General features: G+C 37.4%; 1 protein-coding gene and 1 long non-coding RNA gene across 3 annotated transcripts; both read left to right on the plus strand.

Moving 5' to 3' along the window:
• Window positions 1-675: 675 nt before the first annotated feature.
• Window positions 676-14710, plus strand: LOC144628131 (uncharacterized). 2 transcript variants are annotated; one of them, XR_013566208.1, is made up of 5 exons: window positions 676-964; window positions 1072-1180; window positions 4207-4272; window positions 12358-12554; window positions 13519-14710. It is a non-coding gene; the product is annotated as an uncharacterized LOC144628131 (long non-coding RNA). The 2 variants fall into 2 exon arrangements; XR_013566207.1 differs by lacking the exons at window positions 676-964; window positions 1072-1180 and having other exon boundaries at window positions 4123-4272; window positions 13519-14709.
• Window positions 14711-18072: 3362 nt separating this feature from the next.
• Window positions 18073-19851, plus strand: LOC144667526 (uncharacterized). Its single transcript, XM_078528954.1, has one exon. It carries the CDS (start codon window positions 18397-18399, stop codon window positions 19201-19203), a length of 807 nt encoding a protein of 268 aa, XP_078385080.1. The 5' UTR covers window positions 18073-18396; the 3' UTR covers window positions 19204-19851.
• The last annotated feature ends 3191 nt before the right edge of the window (window positions 19852-23042 follow it).

The following is a 23042-nucleotide window of genomic DNA, read 5'->3' on the forward strand; positions in this document are numbered from 1 at the left end:
TTTCCTTTTCCCTGCAGTAATATATTTTTGCGAGCAAAAAAGAAAGAAAAAAATACTAGTGAGCGGCACATACTTTTTTAAAAAAAAAAAATCCGTTTCCCGTCACAAACAGTAAAAAGGTTTATACTCGAGTACGATTCGTGACGGGATCTTTATCTCAGCTGTATTTAAAAACATGACAACAACTTCGTGACACTGAAGTGGCGGGTTTAAAATTTCCCGCATGCAACTTTAATTGCGATTTTTTTTTTTATCAAATCTTCTTTTGACAGTCAACTGTCATCGAGAACAAGAAAAAAATTGTGCGGAAGGTAATTCTGTGCAGTCTTTTTAGTTTGATGTTTGATTCAGCTAAACCTTGGAATAAAAAAACTTTTCGTGTTTTTCTGAGCCCGTTTACATGAACAACAATTAATATTTTTTGCATGTTTCCTTTGATATGCCGCCAGTTCCTAATATTCTATTCAATTTATTTTTTTCTGGCTTTTCATGATACGAGTCTCGATTTCAAAACAAGCCTCCAATGGTTGAATTCAAAAGTTGATTTACAATAATGAATTGAAAACACCTCTCACGGAATGTTTTCAAACTTTCTTTCTTATTTTGACCATGCAGCATCCATAAAAAAGAATTTAATCAAGCAGCGAGATTCAGGGAAATGAACACATCATTTAGCCTCACACAGTTATGTGGCGAGAGAGCGCCACCAGTACAATATGCGTGATATATAGCTCCAATAATTCCGTTGATTTTCTCGCCTACGCAAAGTCCACACCTGACAAATAACAAAAATGCAAATACTGTTGCCGGGCAAGAAATTAATAATGCCTAAGAGGCTGATATCTAAAATGTATGAGGAAATAAGTCACGGTATCAGGGTAAATACTGATAAGAGAAAGGGTGCGCTTTCGTTGCGCTCGCCAATTCGCAGCACGAAGGGAGAAGAGAATAGTTTTAAGGCCATGTGAGTGTTAAATCATCAGAGAAATTTGTTCTAAGACTGTTTCTTTAAAATAATATTTTAAAAAAGTTATGATAATTGGTCATCGATTCTATTTCGTTTCTTTGCAGATTTAACGAATGTTTGTCAGACAGGACAAAATGATATTTTGAGAGGTTTGTGTCTGTATATACTGCCCTATCGACTGGTCGGCCGCACAGTCCTCTATCAGAGTTAAAGGTATGCAAAAAAACCGAAAATTTTTAACGGACTGGATGTAGGTTTTGTTGATTTAATTTTTTTTGAGACACAACTGACAGCTGATTATAAGGAGTGTAATTTTGAACGAGAAACTAGTTTGTTAGTTCGTCATCTTATACAAGTAAATATATTGTATGAACCAAAATGTCATGATTGCAGAACAAACATTGTGTTTATCATGACTAAGAAACTGGAAAGAACCGATTATTGAGTGTACATACGGGAAAAACAATTTTTTATATTCCCTTATTCATATTATTTTGTTGTTGTTAGGTATAATCACTTTTTTAAAACAAGTACATATTTTTCTTCATTTTTATTTTCAAACGAAGAGAGTTTTGTGAGAATCTTTTTTGAGCGCTAAGTTTTGGCCAGTAAAGTTGGGATTACCGTGTTGAAAGCTTACTAAATAACCCTTGAGACAACAATTTCCTTATTAATTTCAAACGCGAAGCCACAACATTAATAATATTTTATACCAAGAGAGTAAGAATATATTTACCACAAAGACTCGACGCTCGAGGCATTGGTTATAATCAGGTTGTCTATTTATGCTTGAATATACTAGTTCATTATATTCACAAATTGTGCCCGATAGACCAGGCCATACAGAACTTATAGAATAACGAGATTATGACACCATTACAGTTCGACTACTTACAATTTCACTTTTTCTGTTACAGAATGATGATGTTAAAATTAACGATGGTTTTTTTCCCCTGTATCACTATCTACATGTTAAGTTCAGATGTTAAGTTGATACAAGCAGTGAATATTTATATTACCAAAATCATCGCCCACATACAACTTTTTAACCAAAAAGCTCACAACAGTTTGCCAAACGTCATCGATGTGGTTGTGAAAGAGATTCCCATTATTAAATGTATTTTTAAACGCAAAAAACTTTTTCTGTCTCAATGATCGACTGTGTCAGTATTGTCAGTGTTTATATGTTAATCCGCCTTTGGACATGCAGAAGATTTTTTTTTTTCAAACACGTGGTCAATTGTTAATTCAACAATATGACTGTAGTTTGTAAACGCGGTTCCCTCGACGCTTATGGCACACGCAGTTTATATTGATACTTTAATCCAGAGCAAATCCATAACAAGCGAACCGCAGATGAACCAACAACATAACTCTACGGTAGCTGATGTAAATCTGTATTCCAGAACATATGATCATAGCACGCGGAAAAAACAGTTTTCTGTACAGCGGTGTAAACAACGACCATATAAATCGCTGCAATCGTATTTTCATACTCTAGTGGCAAAGACAAAATTGAACTTATTAGGAGTTATAAACATATAAAATTCATTTATTTCTCTTGACCTTTTCATAAAAGGAGATTGAATTGGCATGTAAACCATGAACAACAGGGTAGTAAGAACAATGGCGACATAAGCTTATTCACGTTAAAATAAGGCGCGCGAGCCAAAAAACTTACTCATACACAGCAAAAAAATCAGATATAAACTTATGTTTCTTCGCACAAGAAAAGGCTTCACTATATAAAACATTCTTCAAGCTTGGAACACAATAACAAGCTCAGAACACAATTACCTTTTTCCGTAAACAGACTTATAGCTTAACGTATAAAGCTCTCAAAACACCTTCAGTTTAAGGACGGTTCGTTCACATAGCTGCCAGAAGTGATTCACATTTCGGGTTCTCTGTCCGATATTTTCTCTCTGAGCATTTCTTGGGATCATATGAGGGCTACACTCCAAGCTGATCGAAACTTTCGCTCGCTAGCAAGTCCTCAGCCATTGCGCTTTGTTGTTTTCGATTTTGGCGCACATGTCCTTTGTCCATCTCCACGCATGCTCTGAACAGAGAAAATGAAACTACGCACGCTCGGTAAAATTCCTCAAGATGGATAACTGCTCTTTTGAAGAAAAAGTTGCAAAAAGTTTGGCAAACTTTTTTAAACTGAAGTCAGATTTGTGCATTAAGACTTATTAGGGATCACAGAAACTTTTTTCATAAATATGCTTTCTTTTTCTCTATTAAATCATGTTCTTTGTTCGGAGACCCGCGTCTAGCAACGAATCAAGCCGCTAAAAGGTTTTCAGATGTTCATATCACCCTGTAACAAATGACAAATACGAACAACAGACCATTGGAGAAGAAAAGTGAAAATTGAATTTTCCCATTCTTAATACTTAACCACACTTTAAAAAGAACTGCGAACGCTTGGCAAAATTAGCATCTTTTTGTTTTAAAATGAATTCTAGTTTTCTTAGAGAAAGTTAATTGGCGTCCAATTCATTTCTCGTTTCCTTCACTCTTTTTTAAAACACCGGTGAACGTGTTTTAATGACAATCACCGGCTCTTCAAAGTATTATTTTCCCTGTTTCTCTGCATTAGCGATTCATGGTTTATTTTCTCCATTATTCGAGCACATGTTTTATAACAATCGCAAGCAAACTGTCAGAGTACTGACGGAATCGGCTGAACAAGGAGGCAAAAATAAAACACAAGGCAAATACGCTTTGATATGTTCTTCTTGAGCGCACGTACTGAACGAATAACAAGCAAAACGTGTAAATAATTAAATAAATCTTGTGGTACACCAATAAACATCAATTTGAGGAAACCGAAACCTGTCAGTTTACATACAGCTTAACTCTCAGCATAGAATACATAACTAGTTCGGTACATGGATTAGAAATGTCTTTTAGGAATATTTCCTTTTGTGGAAAGAATTCTAGAAGTGAATCATCAAGAATGACTTCAATAAGTTATTATGGCTGTTTCCGGTCAGGTGTTTTCTAATTTTAACGCTTAGCTAAAGAAACTTGTGTTACTAAGTGGATTCGTCATTCTGAGGGGAAAAGATTTTGCATATTAAGCAGAAAACCTGTCACGTACTCTTCTACTACGCTTGCGCACAATAAATATTGGGCAATCCTTTCTGTGTGACCAGTGAGCCAGTTTTCAGAAGAAAACCGGCTGTACTAAATGAAAAATGTCATTGAAAGAACTTTCTGATTTTTCTCAGCTCAAAGGATCTTCCTTCCGAAGTAAACTGGAAATGGCGATCTTTGTTGGAAGCTTATGGAATAAGGTAAGGTATTTTTTTATTCCACTGTATCGACACTGTACCAATTTCATAGAAAAAAAATTTGGGTCGATGTCTGCCGAAGAATATCACACTACACAATTCGATTTTTTTGTCCAATTCGTTCTAATATTTGTTCCAGTTCAAAATCGTACTGCAGATTATATTCGCTTTCTCTCGCCGCTTGAATGTTAGAGTTCGTCCATTATCTTTTTTTGTTCGACTTAGTCCTCCGGGTTGTCGCCGGTCTGAGTGAAATTCGCTGAAATGTAAATTATATCGAGCTCGGGAAGGTTGGTTTGCCGACTTTGAAAAACCAGTATATTAAATTGACTTGCTAATTCTTCAGACCGGCTTGACAACCAAGTTCTAGTTTTACAATGTGGTTTGCTTTTTAATGGACTTTGCCTTTCTCTACATCGGGAGTAAAGCTAGTTTCGTTCAGTCGTCTTCTGGCCTTAAAGCAGAAAACAAAGCCCACAAATTTATTCGAGTGATATTTACTGGTTGTGAGAAATAATCTGCTCTTCACTGTGAAAGGCGTTATCAATTTTATTAGTTTTTACCTGGCGACAAAATAAACCATCGCTTTCTGCATTGAACTAATTTCGCCGACAAAATTCCCCGTCAAGGGAGGGGAAGGTACGCTGGCAACACTCACTGGGAGAGATAGTTGGAGCAAATGTCAGCCTCAGTTCACTATCCCCTCGGATTCTTTTCATCGCAAATTAATTGAAAGGAAACAGATGCAATTCTCTCCCGTTGGCGCTGCTCTGTCATTGGTGGAAAATTTGACAGTATGTCTTTAGACAGTTAGTAGCGAACGGCTCGCTTTTGTTCTAGAGGCAAGCAGAATCAACGTGATGCTAGATTTGACGTCTAGCTACCGACCTAAAATAACCACCAATCAGAAAACGAGAATTCGGTAACTAATTACAATTATTTATCAAATCTTTTTATCGCAATATTGTTTTGAAGGAGGCCCCGTAAAGCGCCAAATGCACCTGCTTCGGCGAAGCTAAAAAATATATTTTTTATGGCGAAAAAATCTCCCTTTCCCTTCGAATTAAAGTTCGTTAGAAATGAGGAAAAATTTCCTCGGCGGAAATGTGCACGAGAAACGAAACAAAAGTCCTTCGAAAGAAAAATACTTATTGTTGACTGCTTAAAAAATATATTTATTCGTCGGCATAAAGAAAATTTATTCCATTTTGTCGGTGAGTTTATTTACTATTTCCACCGCCATGAATTTTTGTTCCAATGAACTCATGATGGCAGCATCATAGTAAAGTGAGTCTGGAAAATTCTATAAAAGATCCTACATAACGTAAAATGTTGTTTGGTAGAAAAAAACCTTTGAAAATAAAGTAGATATTTGGATTATTTTCTCTTTGCAGTTAGGTCAGTGAATGTAGATTTTATTTATTTCATGCTTTCCGCGCTGCACTGCTAGGGGTTAAGTCTGCACGGCGAGATTTTCTTCACACAATGATTCTGTGCTTCCCTTCTCGTTCATTTACTGCATGTTATCCTTTGCTGAACGCCACGAACAAAAAAAACTTGCTCGAGGGAAAAATTGAAATCAAAACTTTAAAGCTGTCGCTTAGAAACAAGCAAGGAAGAACCAAAAGTACAAAATACATTACAAAAAAACAAGACTGTAGAACACAGTGTCAAATAAATCGGCGGTTCCGCGAAGGCCTTCAAAAAATCTGCTCAAATATACAGAATAAATGAGCTAGGTTTTCGCCGTAAATGTCTGTGCCGAAAATTCTCTTTATATTTACTCCAGGGATCTGGCGCCTGAATGTTATTTGAAAGATTTTTCTTGCCGATTTTTCAGCATTTTTAGTACGCATGGTCGATTATGTTGTCATACAAAGTGTTCCTCTTTGCAACTTTGTGTTCCTTTTACACATAGTTTTTAAAACTTTTGTGAAGGAAAGTCTGGCAAATAAGAAGTGTGCGAGCTTTATGATTTACCATTTTCTACGTATATATTCTGTGTAACTGCGAACTTCCTGCGGGGAATAAATTCGCAAGTGAACGATTTGTTACGCTGTGATATTTTGGAGCATTTTTGGAAATATTGGAATACTGCAAAGCAATCACTTTGAGGTGACCTTGAGCTGAATGTTTAGCTCAGTGTTTTACAGTCGTAACTCTTAATTCCACGAAGTTAATAATTTTTAGCTCTCCGTGTTGCAGTGTGGAAGAAACATGTCTGAAATTTTAGTAAAGTTTGGATTTGCTGTTTGGCATCCTTATAACTGGCCTAGATATGCTCGCTGTCATAACTTAACAGCTTAGATAAGTGTTTAATAAACTCTATATCTTAAAAATGATTCTCCAAAATTCTAAGTAAGGCTTGCTGTGTGAATTTTAGCTTTAACAATATTTGTGTCTGCAAGATTTTTGCCTTGGCTTTTGCATTGTTGACACATCACAGCTCAAGCCGTATACATGTAAAAAGTCTTGCGACTGTGACAATTGTTTAAGCAGCTATATACATGTCTACAAATTGTGAAGATGAAATCTTGCACTCACAGTTATGGCACAGCAAATAATTCTGCAACTGAAGTGACGAGAATTGTGCATCAGGACGTTGTGTTATGCTGGTGTAGTGGCGCTCATGAGCAAACGCCACTTGTTTCGTTGCAGGATAATTATTGTCATCACAAAACCGTAGTTTGTTTTTCTTTGCAGGCTCATAATATTTTCGCAATCCCTTGTAAGGGTTTTAAAGCTAATTTTCCTTCAAGGCAACGTCTTGTTAATGAAGCAAGCCGCCGCTGAAGGACATGGGAAGGCAAACAAGCAATGTGAGAACTTGAAATAGACAGTTGCCTTAGCACACACTTCTTTGGTCAGCTAGGTCTGCAAAAGCAAGCCTGTAATATTTACTCTCAGAAAAATCAAAACAAGTCTGCAGAGGCAGAAAAAGAAAGCTTAAAAGCAATTTCTCGATTTTTTTAAAATGAATATGACATTAAAATGCGTTGTGGATGTGTTTCCTTCCACGACCATTGGAGGGTGAATGAAATGCAAACGACGCCATTTTAATAAGATGCGAAAACCTTTGCACAGTTTTGATCTGAGATCCACAAAGAAGAAGTGAAATGTTTTCAAAATGTAGAAATAAGAGAGAACAAAGGCAATACTTAAATTAAGTCTACAGTATGGTCGCCATTTTGAGTTCAAGGAAGTTTAACAAGACTTCATGGCTGGTATATTTTCTACAGAATCGTCTGACATTGTTATGAGCAAATGACTATGGAAATAACTGCGTATGAAATAATCCATCACAAAACAAGTTGTTTCCCCTATTCTTCCTATCTTCGTTCATATCTCCTTAAGCTTATAAGTAAAAGGAATCTTTCTTTATCGAGGTGAAGTTTAACTGTACAATCTTTTGCATGATGTACCAAGGGTATTGGAAATTTTGTTATTCCGTAGGGTTGGGTTGCAAAGAGATAAACGATATTTTGCAAAGGCCAGCTAAAAGGTATCTAGTTCCCTAAAAAGAAACCTCACCTTCACTGGAATAACTTTATCAGCAACCAATTGCATATCTCAACCTGATTTAGAGGAAATTTGTACAGCACAACTGTGGGGTACAAAAAGTACACTGGTATAGTTCTTGTCACTTTATTCCAAACATCGAATTACTCTTAGACATAAACACTCCTGCTTAGGAAGAACATTCGCTGATGCATGGTGTTACCCTTTTCCTATATTTACAAGGCCATAATAATGTTCACTCCTACGCAATGAAAAATTTCAAGTGTTCATTTGGTCTTCCGGGTTTTGAGCCCTTCTGGCTGCTCCTCGGAGTTCTGCACAATTTAAGGCGGTCCAAGATCAAATCTCGATCTTTAGATTCATACACTCGAACTCGAGGCCCCAAAACCACAGCCCAAGATATCGGGTGCTTTTCTGTACCGCATGGTATATTTAAATGCTATGTTACAAGCAGAAGGGGAAGTTTCTTAATTGTATAATACTAGACATAAAATATGACATTCTTTGCTAAGTTTCCTGCAAAGGTTGGATTGTCTTCTCCAAAACAAGATTTGCACGAATCACCAGGTTCAATTGGGAGATGTAACTTTGGCTGGATATATACAGAGTGTAGCATCTCCTACGAGCTTTAACGACTTTAACTAGTATAGGAAGCAATATTTACAAAATTTATCTATGTTTATGTGCCATATTATTCATCTTTTCCTTTTGAAATCAAAGTAACCAAAATAGAATCATGCGTTGCAAGCATTCCTTAGAACGAAACTGAAAAATCGAATTAAACAACAGCTTGCACGACGGGTTCAACCCTACAACTTAGAAACCTTTCTCTTTCGAGTTAAAGGATCGCAACATATATTAAAGTCACACTTCGTTACGCGCAAGAGGCAGTATGGAATAAAACGTTTAGTGCGCGCTGGCTTTGCTGCTTTTCTGTTCGATTATTCGCGGTTAGAAGCGGAATGAAGCGCGCAGTTCTCTGGCACATAGATGTTAGGAATTAACCAAAGCATGTCTAAGTTATTTGCCGTGTTGCAGTTGCCTCTCGTCTGCTGTTGATCGTCTACACACTATCCACAAACTTGGAACAAGAAGCATTGATGTATATTTGCTTGTAGGTAAGCCGTAAATTAGATGGTCGTTAGCGTTTCTTTACTACTTTTACCGGGCACGGGATCAGGCAGAGAACTGAACGTAAAGCACTGCCTCTGTTACGTTTTTGTCCTTGTCAAATCAGCACACGAAATGCGATAAACAAAGCAATAAATACAGCTCTTATGGCAATACCAGCTTCTTCATCTCGCTTTCTCCGCTGATGGTAACTGAGTTCAACTTTATCCCCAATTTCAGCCAGCTGCTCTGCGACTTCAGACACAACGAGGGAGTTGTTCAAGTCGCCATTAGGGGCAACATGAGCCGGAGGCTGTTCGTATCGACCAACAGAGATTTCTTTGCACATGATTCAAGAGCTTCTAAGATAAATCAAGTCTTCCTGGGTACAAAAAAAGATGTGTTTTCTCTGGAACACTGCTCGAGTAAGTGCACACCTTGTCACACGCCACTGCAAACACGTGGAAATGACTCACCGGCAAGGCCTGTGATAAAAAGACTCGCAGAAATGTCACTTAGCCGGTATACAACACCACTAGAAAATGCTAACGAAGAGTTTTCGCTTTAGAAGAACTTTGCAGATAGGCCTCTGCAATCGATAAGACTAAAATAGTGTTCTGCTGCAAATTGCAAGCCGAAAAACCGGCAATTTCGCGCGGTCGTCAAATGTTGATCAGCTATGCTGTTGCTTCGTCCATGCTAAATATTTTTCATTGCGTGTGTTTTGCTGACGTAATTATTCATCTGCCTGTTTCTGATTGGCTGCTGGGCGCTGGAAGGGGTCGATGATTGTAAGAGGCAACGAGCGCGCACATATATCACGAACTAGATTGGAGGGGAAATATTAATTGTAATGACTTTGACAAAGGGGATTTTGAAGGAATTCCCCAGGTCAAATATGGAAATTCACGGTGAGCGCGGCGGAGGTATTTTTGTTCCTGTACTTTGCTGAAGCAAGAGCTTGCCGTGACAGTAGGTGTGACTTTGAGGCGAGGTACATTCTTACAAAAGCATGCAAAGAAGCTTCATTTTTAGACAGAAGTCTAAATATTAATGCTTTCTGGAAGTCGAATTTTCTCGTGTTTGTATTATTGCGTTTTCCATTAGTACCTCTGGTGGCTTTTGTGTGGCAAATGAAGAAACGCCCAATTCTAGCTCAATCAGCGATCGAAACGAGACGGAAAAGGAAATTAGCGCAACACCTCAAAACACGACAGGCGCGATTCTCATTTGCTGCTTGCGTGCATCCTATTCTGGAGTTAATACAGGCAACGACAGGCCGAGACACCGCGTTCAAAAGGTGCACAAACGTTGTTGAATTTTGTCTTTTTCACTAGTGTGTGGCACGTGCGTTTTGTTGCTGTATCCATCCTGCTGTGAAGGCCGCCGGCGAGCGCTTCATATTATATTGCATGAATAATTCAGAGTCCAGTGCATGGGCAGACACGCTACTTCGCGCGCTTTCCTGCGAGGGAATTTTTGCACTTCGCGGATATAGGGGGCAGGTTATATCGCCACATAAGGACAGGAAAAGAATATGTCATGGTGCAAACGACAGCGTTGACTTTTGTGCAGGTTTTTTTTTGATTGCCTGAAATGCTCGAGGCGCCTTGCAAGAGATATAAACTGCAAAATGAAAAGTAATCGACGCCTCAGGGGGGCTAAAAATGAACTGATTTTGATTACAGAGCAAGACGACATAAACACAATCATCGGAGCAAACTGTTGTTTTAGAATCGTACATTTAACACAAAATTAAAGTTATGCCAGAAATGGCAAAAAGATAGGAAATGCTCATTTGCATATATAATGTAATTGCATGGGTCTTTGATAAGCTCTTCTCGATGCAGATATTAATGACGTGTATCCTTTTTTTTTTTGAAGATAAAATTGTGAGAAAGCTAATAAGGTATATAATAGTATTGCTTCGTTCACAGGCCGTTTGCTTCGCTAGCTTGGTGGTGCTTTTCTAATATATCTGCAAATAACTGTGCTTTTGTTGCTGGTTTATTCAAATTTTGTTTTTAATAATTGAACCAAACTGCAGAAAAATACAATCTAAAAAATCTTAATTTCATGTTACACCAGTTAATTTAGTTTCTGTGAAGGAATATTCTCGGCAGTTTTACTATAAGCTTCAATGTCGATATGAATAAAGTGGTTCGATTCAATTGTGTTTTTATCTCATTAATATTGTAAACTTAATCTCTCAATAGGGAGAAAATCAGCCTTTTTGTCATCGGTTATTTTAATGGGCAATAACGATGTTTTGAAAGCGTGCCCTTTTACATTCAAATACATAGAAGCTACTTAAACAATGCCATAAAAAAACCCTTAACAATGCGGCCAACATGAAGGGTCTTAGAGCTTTGTGCGCAAAAATAAGCAAATTAAACCACTCTTTCTAAATATTCCATTGACGAGTATTTAGGAATATTTTCCGGTTTCTTGACAGCAGGCTACAAGACCTTGTTATCTCCCAAAATAGAGTTATGCTCAGCAAACTCATTTGATTATTTTCTTTATTCTTATTACTAGTCGGAGGAGAAATTCCATTTATATCTCTGTTAGAAGCTATTAATGAAAGATAATCTTCCGATGAAATCATCGTTTCATTTTGCAAGCAACTGGTCACATCTATTTGCCATTTCTACTTTTCAGAAGAGCAAATTAAAGTATGATTCTATGAGCTATGTTGAATTTACGAGGTCTTTGAAAGAAAATTAATATATCAAATATTTATTTTTTTTTAAGTGCCAAGAAAAAAAAAACATTGCAAATGGACAACGGAGCCTGGAAAAATGAGAGAAGCACTCATTTATATACTTAAAAACTTTTTGGTTATTAAACCATCCAAGGGCGCTCATCATGAAAACTGCCAATAAAAATTATAAGAGGGCCAATCACAGGCCAAAAAAGAAAGTGATGCATGAACACATTGCTTTCAGCTGGGTTTTACCTGTGTTAGAATGTACAATATACTACGCACGTTTATAACGTGCTGAAAACTTATTTATTATTTAATTCAGATGTTACACATGGTACGCAAACTGTAAGTAAGCTGATGGTCTACAGTTCATTTCTTACTTGAGCTACTAGCTGCGAAATGAACATAACCTTTAAGGATATTTTGTGTTATTTAAATAACATCTTCAAAAGGAAATCTCATTTATTTTGTCTTTGGAATGCCGATAAATTATCAAGATGAGGAAGGGAAGTTAAAACTAATGATTTCTCTTAATGTGCCACCTTTTTCTTTTAACTGATATTTAGATGGTTGCATAGTAATATATAAAAGGAATTCTCCCTCCTGTATTTGACGGTTAATCAGTTGTCAGTGGTCAGTTACATAGTTCACAGACCAGAAATTAAAAAATGTTTTTTTGCAGCTGTCGCAAAGAAAACAAACGAGCGCCCTTTACTGTAACTAACGAATAATTTCATAATTTTATTCAACAGGAAATGGCGTATAATGAAAACATGATTAAGCCTCTTGTACCTGTCAATCATGTTAGCAGCTTGAGCGTGCCAGCGCGTGGAGGCGTGAAAGGGGAGGCACCCAAACGCCTACGTCATTCAGCACCATTGTAATCTCCTGACACCTTTAACTTACAATGGAAGGAAGGATATACATGCTGCATTCTGCTCAATAACAGGTAATTTACAGCGTTTTTTCACTCTTTTGTTATCTTTCCGTGCAACTATTCAGCATTATTTTGCCACCAATTTGGAAGAAAGACCTTTTCCGTTGAAAACGTTTTATCAAAGATACTGGTTTGCAGTTTTTTGCGGCACGTACCAGTAAAAGGAAAACCTAAATTTTCTTATTCACTTTAGGATTGTTGTCGATGTTATAATAATTAGAGAAAGCCATGAGATTTAATTTACCAGTTACAGTAAAAAAAAAATCAAAACAAAAATCAAAACAAAACAAACAAATGTGTATTTTTGAATATCAGGGGTAAGAGTCTGCTTCTTTTAATCAGTATTTTATAATTTGAGAATGTTTATAGAACATCTCGCGGCAGGTTGTTAAACTTAAAGGCTGAAAAAAATATCTGGATTATTTAAAAAAAAATATGATTAACTTAAAATTCTCCCACCTAATACATAAGTGAATGATAATGACCAGTAGTTGGGGTTGGAGTGGGTATGTGACGGCTTCGGTAATCTAGTGTCGCGAGTAGTGACCCACAGCTGGCAGAACGCCCAGTTTATTGTCAGGTTCGATAGTAGCTATTTATAATCCTGCGTGGAGAATGACAATGTGAGTGTCGAGTAAGCATGTTAACTTTAAAGTGCTATTGTAAAGTGGTTGGTGTTGGATATGTTGTCATAATGTTGTTGCGGCTTCTTGGATTGTCTGCGTTTTTTATGGAATTCGGTCCCTCCTTGTGAATAGAAAGTGTTTTTGTAGCGTGGACACAAAAACGAGCTGCACCTGGTGTGAATTGGAGTTGTTTTGTATGATGCTGTACTGTAGAGGCTAATTGTTATTGAACAGGTTGTTTCAGTAACTGGTTTGGAGTGTAAATGACAGTCGATCTTGTCTTATACTTATTGGCAAAGGGAGCAATGCCAATTTATGTGATTCTAACTTTTCTTTACTATTTTCCGCAGGTTTGCAAAGGAAGAAAATCACATGTTTGCCCTTTGTGGAATTACCTATTGTCAGATCTCTTTTGGCAACACTGAGAAAAATCATCATTACTTTAATTTACTATTTGCTGTTTACGACTGTGCCGTAAACGATATTTCGCAAAAAGAGGATTCTTTCTATGCATGAAGGAAGTTCCCTCTTGTTGACTGTGATTTCAAGGATTGCTTAAACAAGCAGAGAAATAATTTAATAAGCAACGAAAGAAATAATTCAATAAGCAACGAAGATTTGCTAGAAATTAAAGTAACAGCAGTGGCAAAGAAACTACGCAACTGTAAATCCGTGGAGTGTACAGGTTCACAGGTGAGAAGCATAGGAACAGTCACAGTTGAAGAAATATTAAAACAGCAATTAAACAATTGCAGAATTTATTGGACTTGAAATCGCAGGCTTCGGCCTCGTCTGTTTTGTATGATGTTGATAATCCATTTTTTATGAATTAAGCATTGATCATCTTGAGATTAAAGAGATTTGATTTTAGTTACTATCTAGCCGTTATCCGCTATTGTGACGCACTGCATGTCTGACTGACTAACGGAACGGCTGACCGATTGTCCAACTGAGTGAGTGAGTGACTAACTAGACTGACGGACGGACAGACAGACAGACAGACAGACAGACAGACAGACAGACAGACAGACAGACTAACTGAGTGAGTGAGTGAGTGAGTGAGTGACTGGCTGACTGACTGACTGACTGACTGACTGAGTGTTTGACGTACTGACTGACTGTCCGATAGACACATAACAGTTGACTAAAACAGTCTGATTGACAAGCTAACTGACAGATTTGATATAATGGCGCAGACAACTAAGTCGCCTTTCAAATTCAGACATCTCCGTTGATTTTGTGCCTTGGCGACTGAAAATCAAATAAAACCTGTGAAAACAGTTTGTACAGATACTCACTCTTCTGCAATTCCTCCCATTATTGCTTCGCCCACGTGCTTCACACGAGTAACGTGTATTTTAGCGCTGATTTCATTACCCACAGAGCGTTCACAGTAAGAGGTAATTTTTTTTTTGATCTGCGCAATTTTAGTTTTACTTAAGTTTTTTTGGAAGCCTTAGGCTATCCGCGGGTGGTTGCCAGCAGAAGCCTTGGAACTCCGCACCTCTTAGCACGCAATCCATTGTATACGCTGTTTTAATAATAAGAAGTTAATCACATTTTCTATCGACGAACCTTGAAGAGGTCTGAGTGAACAATGGCGTCGTATCTGGTTAAAATAAATATACAAACAAACGCAAAAAGGATCCTCACAAAGCCTCCTGCCTTGCAAAACCATAAGGGATTTGATTACACTGCAGGGGATATCAGGCATAATGTTTGGGAAGAAGTAAAACTGAATTCATAAATCATCTTGTCATACGCATTTCTCTATTTATTGGAGGAAACTGAGTTGCTTACAATCGTACGGTTTCTGCATTTTAAACTGAAACCCGCCAACGGCATAGCGTTCGTTACATTACGTGACGTTCCATTCCGTTACGTTACGTTATGCAAATTCTTAAAATTTTGCGCCCACGCAATGAGGCTGGCGCGAAGTTCCCGCGCGTAAACAGCGTGGTTAGCTCGCGACATTGGCATTGGCCGTGAAACAAGTTTGTTTGTCTTACAAAATAAATACGTGCAGAATGCTGCCATTCTGTTATCACCGTGACAGTTATTATTATTTTTATTTTTAATCGTTTGTGCTGCACTATGCACCAAACCACTCAATTCAGTATATATATTATATTTTTTCTCTCTATTTCAATGCTTCTTCGAGATACAACAGTTTTTATTTCGCTTGCGTGTCATTTTGTTGATGCAGGTCCTTTTTTTTAAGGGGAAATCCCGTGTTATTATGACAAATGTACGATTCGCGAATGCTGAGTCAAGGTCATGCCAAATTGTGACGTCTCTTGAGTAAATATTTTTGAAATGTTATAATGATTATCTTGTGGCGTAGAAAACTGGAAGAAACAATGTTTTGCAGCAAGCATTCAAATTAGACATTGTCTGTGCCATTTTAAGGATCCGCGACAGGAAATAACTGAAAATTATCGTCTGAAATTCGAAAAAGCGTAAATTATTTCTATCCAACACATATTACTTCGTACGTGTCTGCAATATAATTAGCAACCATCGCTTGCCTTGACTTTGTAGTTTAACTCATTTTTATTGCGTCAATGGAAAGAAAAAAGTTATTAATTTTTTATTTGCAATTTTGATTGGTGATCGTCTAACTTAATTACAACTCACGAGACCTAAGTCACGTGGTTCTTACCTGAGTAACTTGTTTACTGACTAAAGCTCATTCTGTATTCCTTTCTGGTTCAATTTAGGTTTAAATCCAGCTGTAAAGCCAAGAGATAAAAATATTAGCTATCCTTTCAGTTTGATTTTAAGGATTTTTGTCGAAAAAATCAACTTCAAAAAAATAGTCAAGGAAAATTCGTTGGTCGATAACAATTATTAGTCTTTTATGAACTGTAGTGAGCATGACGTCATTTAATTAAGCTTAACATAAGCTCGCCCGTGCGTCGATGCATTTATAGTTACTGTAATCTTTTGTCGCATTACGTGATCATATAAAATAAGAAAGCGGAATCAATACATTACATATGACTTAACGGGGCTTGCCTTTCAATCAAACATTCCTTTTTTCTTTTAACTCAAGAACATATTACCGGAAGCAGAACACCAAAGAATACGGTTCCATTTCCCAACAGTAAGTATTTTAAATCACCCAAATTGAAAAAGAAATAATAGATGAGTGCCCATGAGGAAGTAGCACAGAACTGATATACTGAATAAGGAAATCGTTCCAAATCTATGTTATGGTATAAGGACCATTCATTTCAGGACGAGGAGAGGCGGACAGTGGGAGGCGGGTCGAGCCGACGACACCGGAACGAGGAGAAGGCCGAAACGAATGGAGAATCAGTCTCGGAAAGGACGAAACGAGGCCCGCCGACGGGGGGGGAGGCGCGGGGGGGGGGGGGGCGGGGGAGGGAGAAGCGGCACCAAGAGGGACAGGAGAGAGAGAGGTATATAGTTTCACTTTCACATTTCAAATGAGTTTCACTTTTTTAACAGTAGCATTTTTGTTAACGATTCTCAATGACAAGTTCAATTAATTTGGATTTCAACTTAAGGTTGATGTTCATCTCTTATGTAAATAGTACCACTTAATGCGTGTCAGATAACATGAGCGGAAATGTTATGTTTTTCCTCGGATGTTTTTCGTATGAAGTGCTTTGTGTGTAGTCGGTAAATAGTGCCAATAAATAAAGAAATAAAGGATTGACTAGAAATCAATTTATAAAAATGGATAAGGACGTAAAAGCTTGTTTTTTTTAGCAGCATTTTTTTTGCCGATTTTTCCGTTTTAATCCAGGACCTCAATTCAACTCTATCCAGGCCCTCGCAAAAAGACATCGTACGTTTCAGTGACGCAAATGACGAAAAAAATGAAATGACACCGAATTCCCTGAAAAAAGAAAATGTTTCTCTGCTTTTCCCACCAAGGAAGAGAGAATTAACACTATTGACTGACAAATTAAATCATTTTTGACTCTGAAAATGGCCTCAGTCAAAATTCGTGAAAAGTTTCCCCAGTTTCATTGAAATTGTACTGTTCAAAAAATACGCATTTATGATTATCTGAAATGAAACAAAATTTTACTGAAAAGTTTACAACATAGCCTATCAACATATTCTTTTGAATGAAAAAGGGCAACTTTGCTTTAATTTAGACGATTTTAAAAATAACAGTCAAAAGCGAACTACGAAAGTTTTAAGCATCGGTTGATTGTTATTATTTTATTTTTTTTATTATATTTTTTAACCAGGGCTTCCTTTGATGTACATAAACAGTCTTACTCTAAAACCTGAGGAGACCTTAATAAAAATTTTAGACTTTTATGTCCTACATGTATTTGTAGGCCGCGTGCTGTGGGCCCGCTAAGCAATTAGGGAAGCACCCGCACAGCACGATAGCTTATCAATATTTTTGTGCTAACACATGTCCTCGTACACGTACACAAACTATCGAACCATTTTCATCTTTATATTAATAATAATTTCTTATGAATTTTGAAATTGTCGTTCATTTGGTTTCATTAAATTTGACCTGGCTTCTACTCCTTCAAATAGAAAACTTAAAGTGAAGTTTTAAAATGTTTAAGCGTATCAAAGACTGATTATTTTTCAAAGTATATGTAATTTAAGGTTCTGTATATTCAAACATCGAACCTTTTAAAAAACAAAGGACTGCTTGAAAAATATAAATTTGGAATAAGTAAAAAGATTAACATAAAACACACAGAGTTAAAAGCTTGTAAAACGTAGCCAACAAGTTGTTCAGTGATTGTTGGATTTTATTGTTTATTATACGCGGGATATCTAAGCTTTGCAATTTAAAGAACTGTAGACAACCAAGATAGGAAAGAACAGTGAATGTGTCAAGGATATTCAAACAAACTGTCTGTTTATGGTTATCCATTCGCCTTATAAGGGAGTTTGCGACACTTATTGTTTAGAGTAGTTATTATGCAAATAAAACTCGGTAAAGGAAAGTCTCTTTCTAAATTATCAAGTTTATTTTCGACATATCGGCTTACTTTCAAAAGAGACGCAATATTTTTCCTTTGTTTTACTTTTAATTCAGCGAGCGATTGGAAGAATAATTGGATAAAAACTCATGTAGGGAAAAGAACTCTGAAGACATAATTGGAGCTCATCGATTTGCGGTTCGAGTGTCCTTTAATCGCGTGCTGTTTTGTGGCAAAACATAAACGCAATTCATCATCGGTGATGTTATTCAGTTGTTCTAGGGATTTTCTTTTGTAATGGATCCAAGAAAATTCTTGAGGAGACTTGCAAGAGATCTTGGACTCTTAAAAAACGATTCGACTTCGCAGAAAAAATCTGAAAAAGTTTCTGAACCGGTGAATTTTCAACATCGTGTACATGTGGCTTTGGACGAGGATTCTGGTCGGTTTGTTGGCCTACCACCGCAATGGAGACGAGTTGTTGGCAAAACACCGGATAATATTTCATCTCCTGAAAGTGCGCGTCCACCACAGAGAAGAAACTTCACGCAAAGAAAGCGCGAAATGTTGGACGATAACGCACTTGATCACACATTGTCACGAACGAGCACGGCAAATTTCACAAGTCTCGCTGCTTCTTTAGAAACGCCAAGATCAAGAGCGAGCGTTGCGGATAACCAAGATTTAATCATTGAAAGACTAAAACGCGAGTTAAGGGATTACAAAGCGAGAAATCCACATGGATTTAAAGAATCGACGGAAGATGTGTTTCTGTCAGGCGAAAATTATACGGCGCGAAATCTGAGTAGTACGTCACGGACACAGTTTTCGCCGTTACATGAAAGAAGCTCAAACAATACATTTCCAAGATTTTCAAAGAATTTGCACGAATTTGACGAAATGGACGAGGATGCTTTATTCGGAAACGAGCGCAGTTCAAGGAATAATGGAAATAGTGCACAGTCATCGAAGACTTTGTTTTCACCTACGAAAAATGGAAACGGCATAAATGGTAAAATTTCAGCTCCATCGCCGACAAAACTAAACGGGATTAGATCTTATGAAAATCCCAGAATTTTTAGGAGATCTGAAAGCGATGTTTGAGCGGCAAAGCATGTCAGTGGATTGTTTGCCTTGAAGCGATTTCTCAGGATGTATGCGGCAACATGGTAATTACAGCTGTACATTTTGGCTTGCGTTCCCGCCGTTTTCACGAATGCTTGTATGGCTTAAAATATATTTCCTCTTAAAAGGAAAACACTTTTATTTTAAGTAAAAAAAGATTAGACTAGAATTTTATTTGTTTGCCCTTTAGAGAATATGTCATTCAAAAAGACCAAAACATTGCGGTCGTAAAGACCTCAGCGTAGATGATGTTTTTCTTTTTTAAGCAAATTAAAGCAAAATACTGAACATATGCAAATTTGCTTGAAGCAGTCAAAATACGTTTTATTTTAGTTGAAATCAATATCCTTTTTAAGAACGACTGAAGTACAACGGCTGATTAATGGAGAGAAAACTACTATCTGAAAATAAGCGTGGTTTGACGATGGAGTAAACAAACCTCTTGATTTACACCTGTAAATAATGTCGTTTTTATAATGCAGTACCATAACAAACGACGAAGACGTTTAAAATACGGAGACTTTAAATTATAAATACACGCGTATTTATGTTAGAGATGTATTTTAACACAAAATTTATGTAAACGTTGAATCTGATTCACAAAAAATAAAAGTTTCATTTTTCCAACATTGCATACCAATTGAAACTTACTCAAAGTGTATTTTCTGAGCAATAATATATTGTTAGTTTGTTACAATACTGATTGGAGACTACTTTGAATATCCATCAAAGAAGGAAGCAAATCAGTGAACAGCATCAGCGGACAAAAGAACGTAAAATAAAAGGTGAAAATTCCGAAATATACTTTCTAATTTGAAGATTAATTTTTCAACAATGGCACGAGTATGGGACAAAGAAAACTTCTCAGTCCCCGACGGGAATAGAACCCATGGCCTCCCAGATACCGGTTGGGTGCTCTAACAACTGAGCTACGAGAGACTCATGGTGAGCTGGGCCATTTACTAGGTTGATATGTGACACGCGCCCTGCCTACTGCTAGGATCTTGGCCCGATTTATACTACAGACGGATGATCCGTCCGGACGCTTTTTTTTTTGGGCTTTTTTTTTTTGGTATTTTTTTTTTTTTTAAATAAGGGAAAAAACGGCCACCCCCCCCAAGGCAATGTCGAAATCATCAAGTGTGTAGTAAATAATAAAGATGGTAAATTTTAAGGTCGGTGATAAATAATGAAGATTAATTTTTCAACAATGACACGAGCATGGGAGAAAGAAAAATTCTGAGTCCCCGACGGGAATAACGAGCCCAAAGAACGTCTCCGCACAGAAGGCTACGACGGGAATCGAACCCATGGCCTCCCAGATACCTATACCTCCCAGATATCAACCTAGTAAATGGCCCAGCTCACTACGACACGAGAGACCCATGGTGAGCTGGGCCATTACTAGGTTTATATCTGGGAGGTATCGGTATCTGGGAGGCCATAGGCCCGATTCCCGTCGAGGACTCAGAATTTTTCTTTGTTCCATGCTTGTGTCATTGTTGAAAAATAAGACGGATCCATAGGAAGTCGAGTATATTATAAGTTGGAATCAGTACAGATATTACCTATTGTGTTTCCACCCTAGGAGTTTCCCTTTGAGTTAGTGATTAGTTCGAGGTCTCACGTGTGCCTTTTTTGCGAGAGCGGACTCGTTTGTTCGATGTTTGTGTGGGATTCTGTAGATTTTTGAGAACAAAAAAGTGAGGTGGACTTCGAGTAGAAGTATGTCGCTGAGCAGACTCTTAGCGATCATGGGTGTGGAACGATTTTTCGATGTTTGTGTGGAAAGATCGAAAGAAGAAGCGAACACAAAAGCTGCATCAGGAAGGTACTAATTTTGTCCTAACTACTCGAAGTCCTGGCGGATTTCCTCTTAATCTTCATTTTTTTATCACCGACCTTAAAATTTACCATCTTTATTATTTAATACTTTCTATATTTTTCATGACAGCTTTTTTCTTTTCTTTTGGCAAATTGCTTATTATAATATAACAGATGCCAATTTGTCGAAAGAACGATTTTATTTTGCATTGGCAAGTGGAATTTTACGTCTTAGCATTACTGCGTAGCATTAAACAGTAAAAAATACTTTATTCTCTTGCTTTGGTTAACAATTAAGAAGAATGAATAAGAAAATGGAGTATCCAAAAAAAATCCAAAAATCGACTTCTTTACAAACTAGCTTTTTCAAGCCATTTTTTATATTGTTTTGGGCAAGTGAATTAGTTATTTATTTTATTCATGTAATTGCGCCAACGTGGTGTTTATTTTATGGCAATGACCGAGAGTTGTATTAAAAAACAAAATCGAGCCATTAAAAAAAAAACAATTTCGCTTAAAACTTAGCACTTTAGTAAAGAACATTTACACCTCCATCAGTGAAAAGAGTTTCTTTCTGTTCAGAATCATATTTCCCTAAAACTTCTAACTTTTTAGGATTTTATTTATGCAGATGTCTTATTTAATTTCTTATTACATGCAGTAGAGCAACATAAACCGGATATCTGGCCAAAGTTACCGGAGAAGGGGCATTGCTTAAGTCGGGATAATGCTTCTCAGCAAATGCAAATGCACAATAACAGCTCGCCTGTAGTTTGCTCTTAAAATGACCTTTATATGGCAATGGTCACACGACACATGGAAGAACGCTATCAGAGCTAAGAGAAGGGCATTAGCAACCTATCAGAACGACAAATCTGACTCCAACTGGGATGAACTGCGTAAATGGCGTAATGAAGCCACCCGACAAAGACGGATAGCAATCAAGTCTTACTGGAAGGGTAAATCTGATCATCTCAAGGAAAACCCAGCAGACTTTTACAGAACTTTTATGCCATTCTTAGGCTCAAAAGCCCCTGCAAAAAGTTCCGAGTTCAATCTCAAAGTAGGTGATGAAATTGTCAAGGATCAAGACAAGGTAGCTGAAACTCTGGCCGATTATTTTGCTTCAATTGCAGATGGCATCGGTGGAGAAAATGTTGAAAATTTAACGGAAGCTGATTTCACCAACCACCCAAGTGTGTTAAAAACAGCACAGCTTTCAATTCAAAATGATGCTATAAAGCTAAACCCTCTTCAAAAAGCGCAAGTTCAAGAAGTAATGGAGTCATTAAAAGTCAAGAAGGCATCTGGCTGTGACTCCATTCCTCCATTTGCTCTAAAAGTTGGAGCAGAGGTTCTTGCTATCTCCCTCACCAATTTATTTAACAGATGCATAATTGAGGGTAAATGGCCACAGTCGTGGAAAAAGGGAGAATGGGTACCAGTCTTCAAACGTGATGACCCCCTACTAAAAGAGAATTATAGACCTGTCACTGTCCTCCCGGCTGTAGATAAGGTGTTTGAGCAGCTTGTAGCTAAGCAACTTGTGGGGATGTTCGATCACCGTTTAGGACAAGCCCTGTCGGCCTATCGTAAAACTCATAGCTGCGAGACTACCCTTATTTATTTAATTGAGCACTGGAGATTGGCTATGGACAATAAACAGCTAGTAGGAATCTTATCTACAGATATGTCAAAGGCATTTGACTCCATGCATCCAGCTCTGTTGCTGAGTAAACTCAGAGCATATGGCTTTGAAGAGAATCTCATCAATTTGTTACGCTCCTATTTATGTGATCGCTCCAACAGAGTAAAGCTGGCATCTCAAAAAGTTCTTGGAAACAAGTTAACCGAGGTTGCCCACAGGGATCAGCGTTGGGACCGTTATTGTGGAATATCTTTCAAAATGACTTAGTCTATGAAATTGAACAGAACCTAAGCATGTACGCTGATGACCATCAGCTTTTCGAAATCAGCAATAACGTTACGTCGAT

The sequence above is a fragment of the Oculina patagonica genome, chromosome 10 (genome assembly GCF_052425735.1).
Source record: "Oculina patagonica isolate OP01 chromosome 10, crgOcupat, whole genome shotgun sequence".
NCBI classification, from domain to species: Eukaryota; Metazoa; Cnidaria; class Anthozoa; order Scleractinia; family Oculinidae; genus Oculina; species Oculina patagonica.

Bases quoted from the DNA above. Each gene is read 5' to 3' on its own strand.
- LOC144667526 (XM_078528954.1), top strand. From the start codon at position 18,397: ATGGATCCAAGAAAATTCTTGAGGAGACTTGCAAGAGATCTTGGACTC.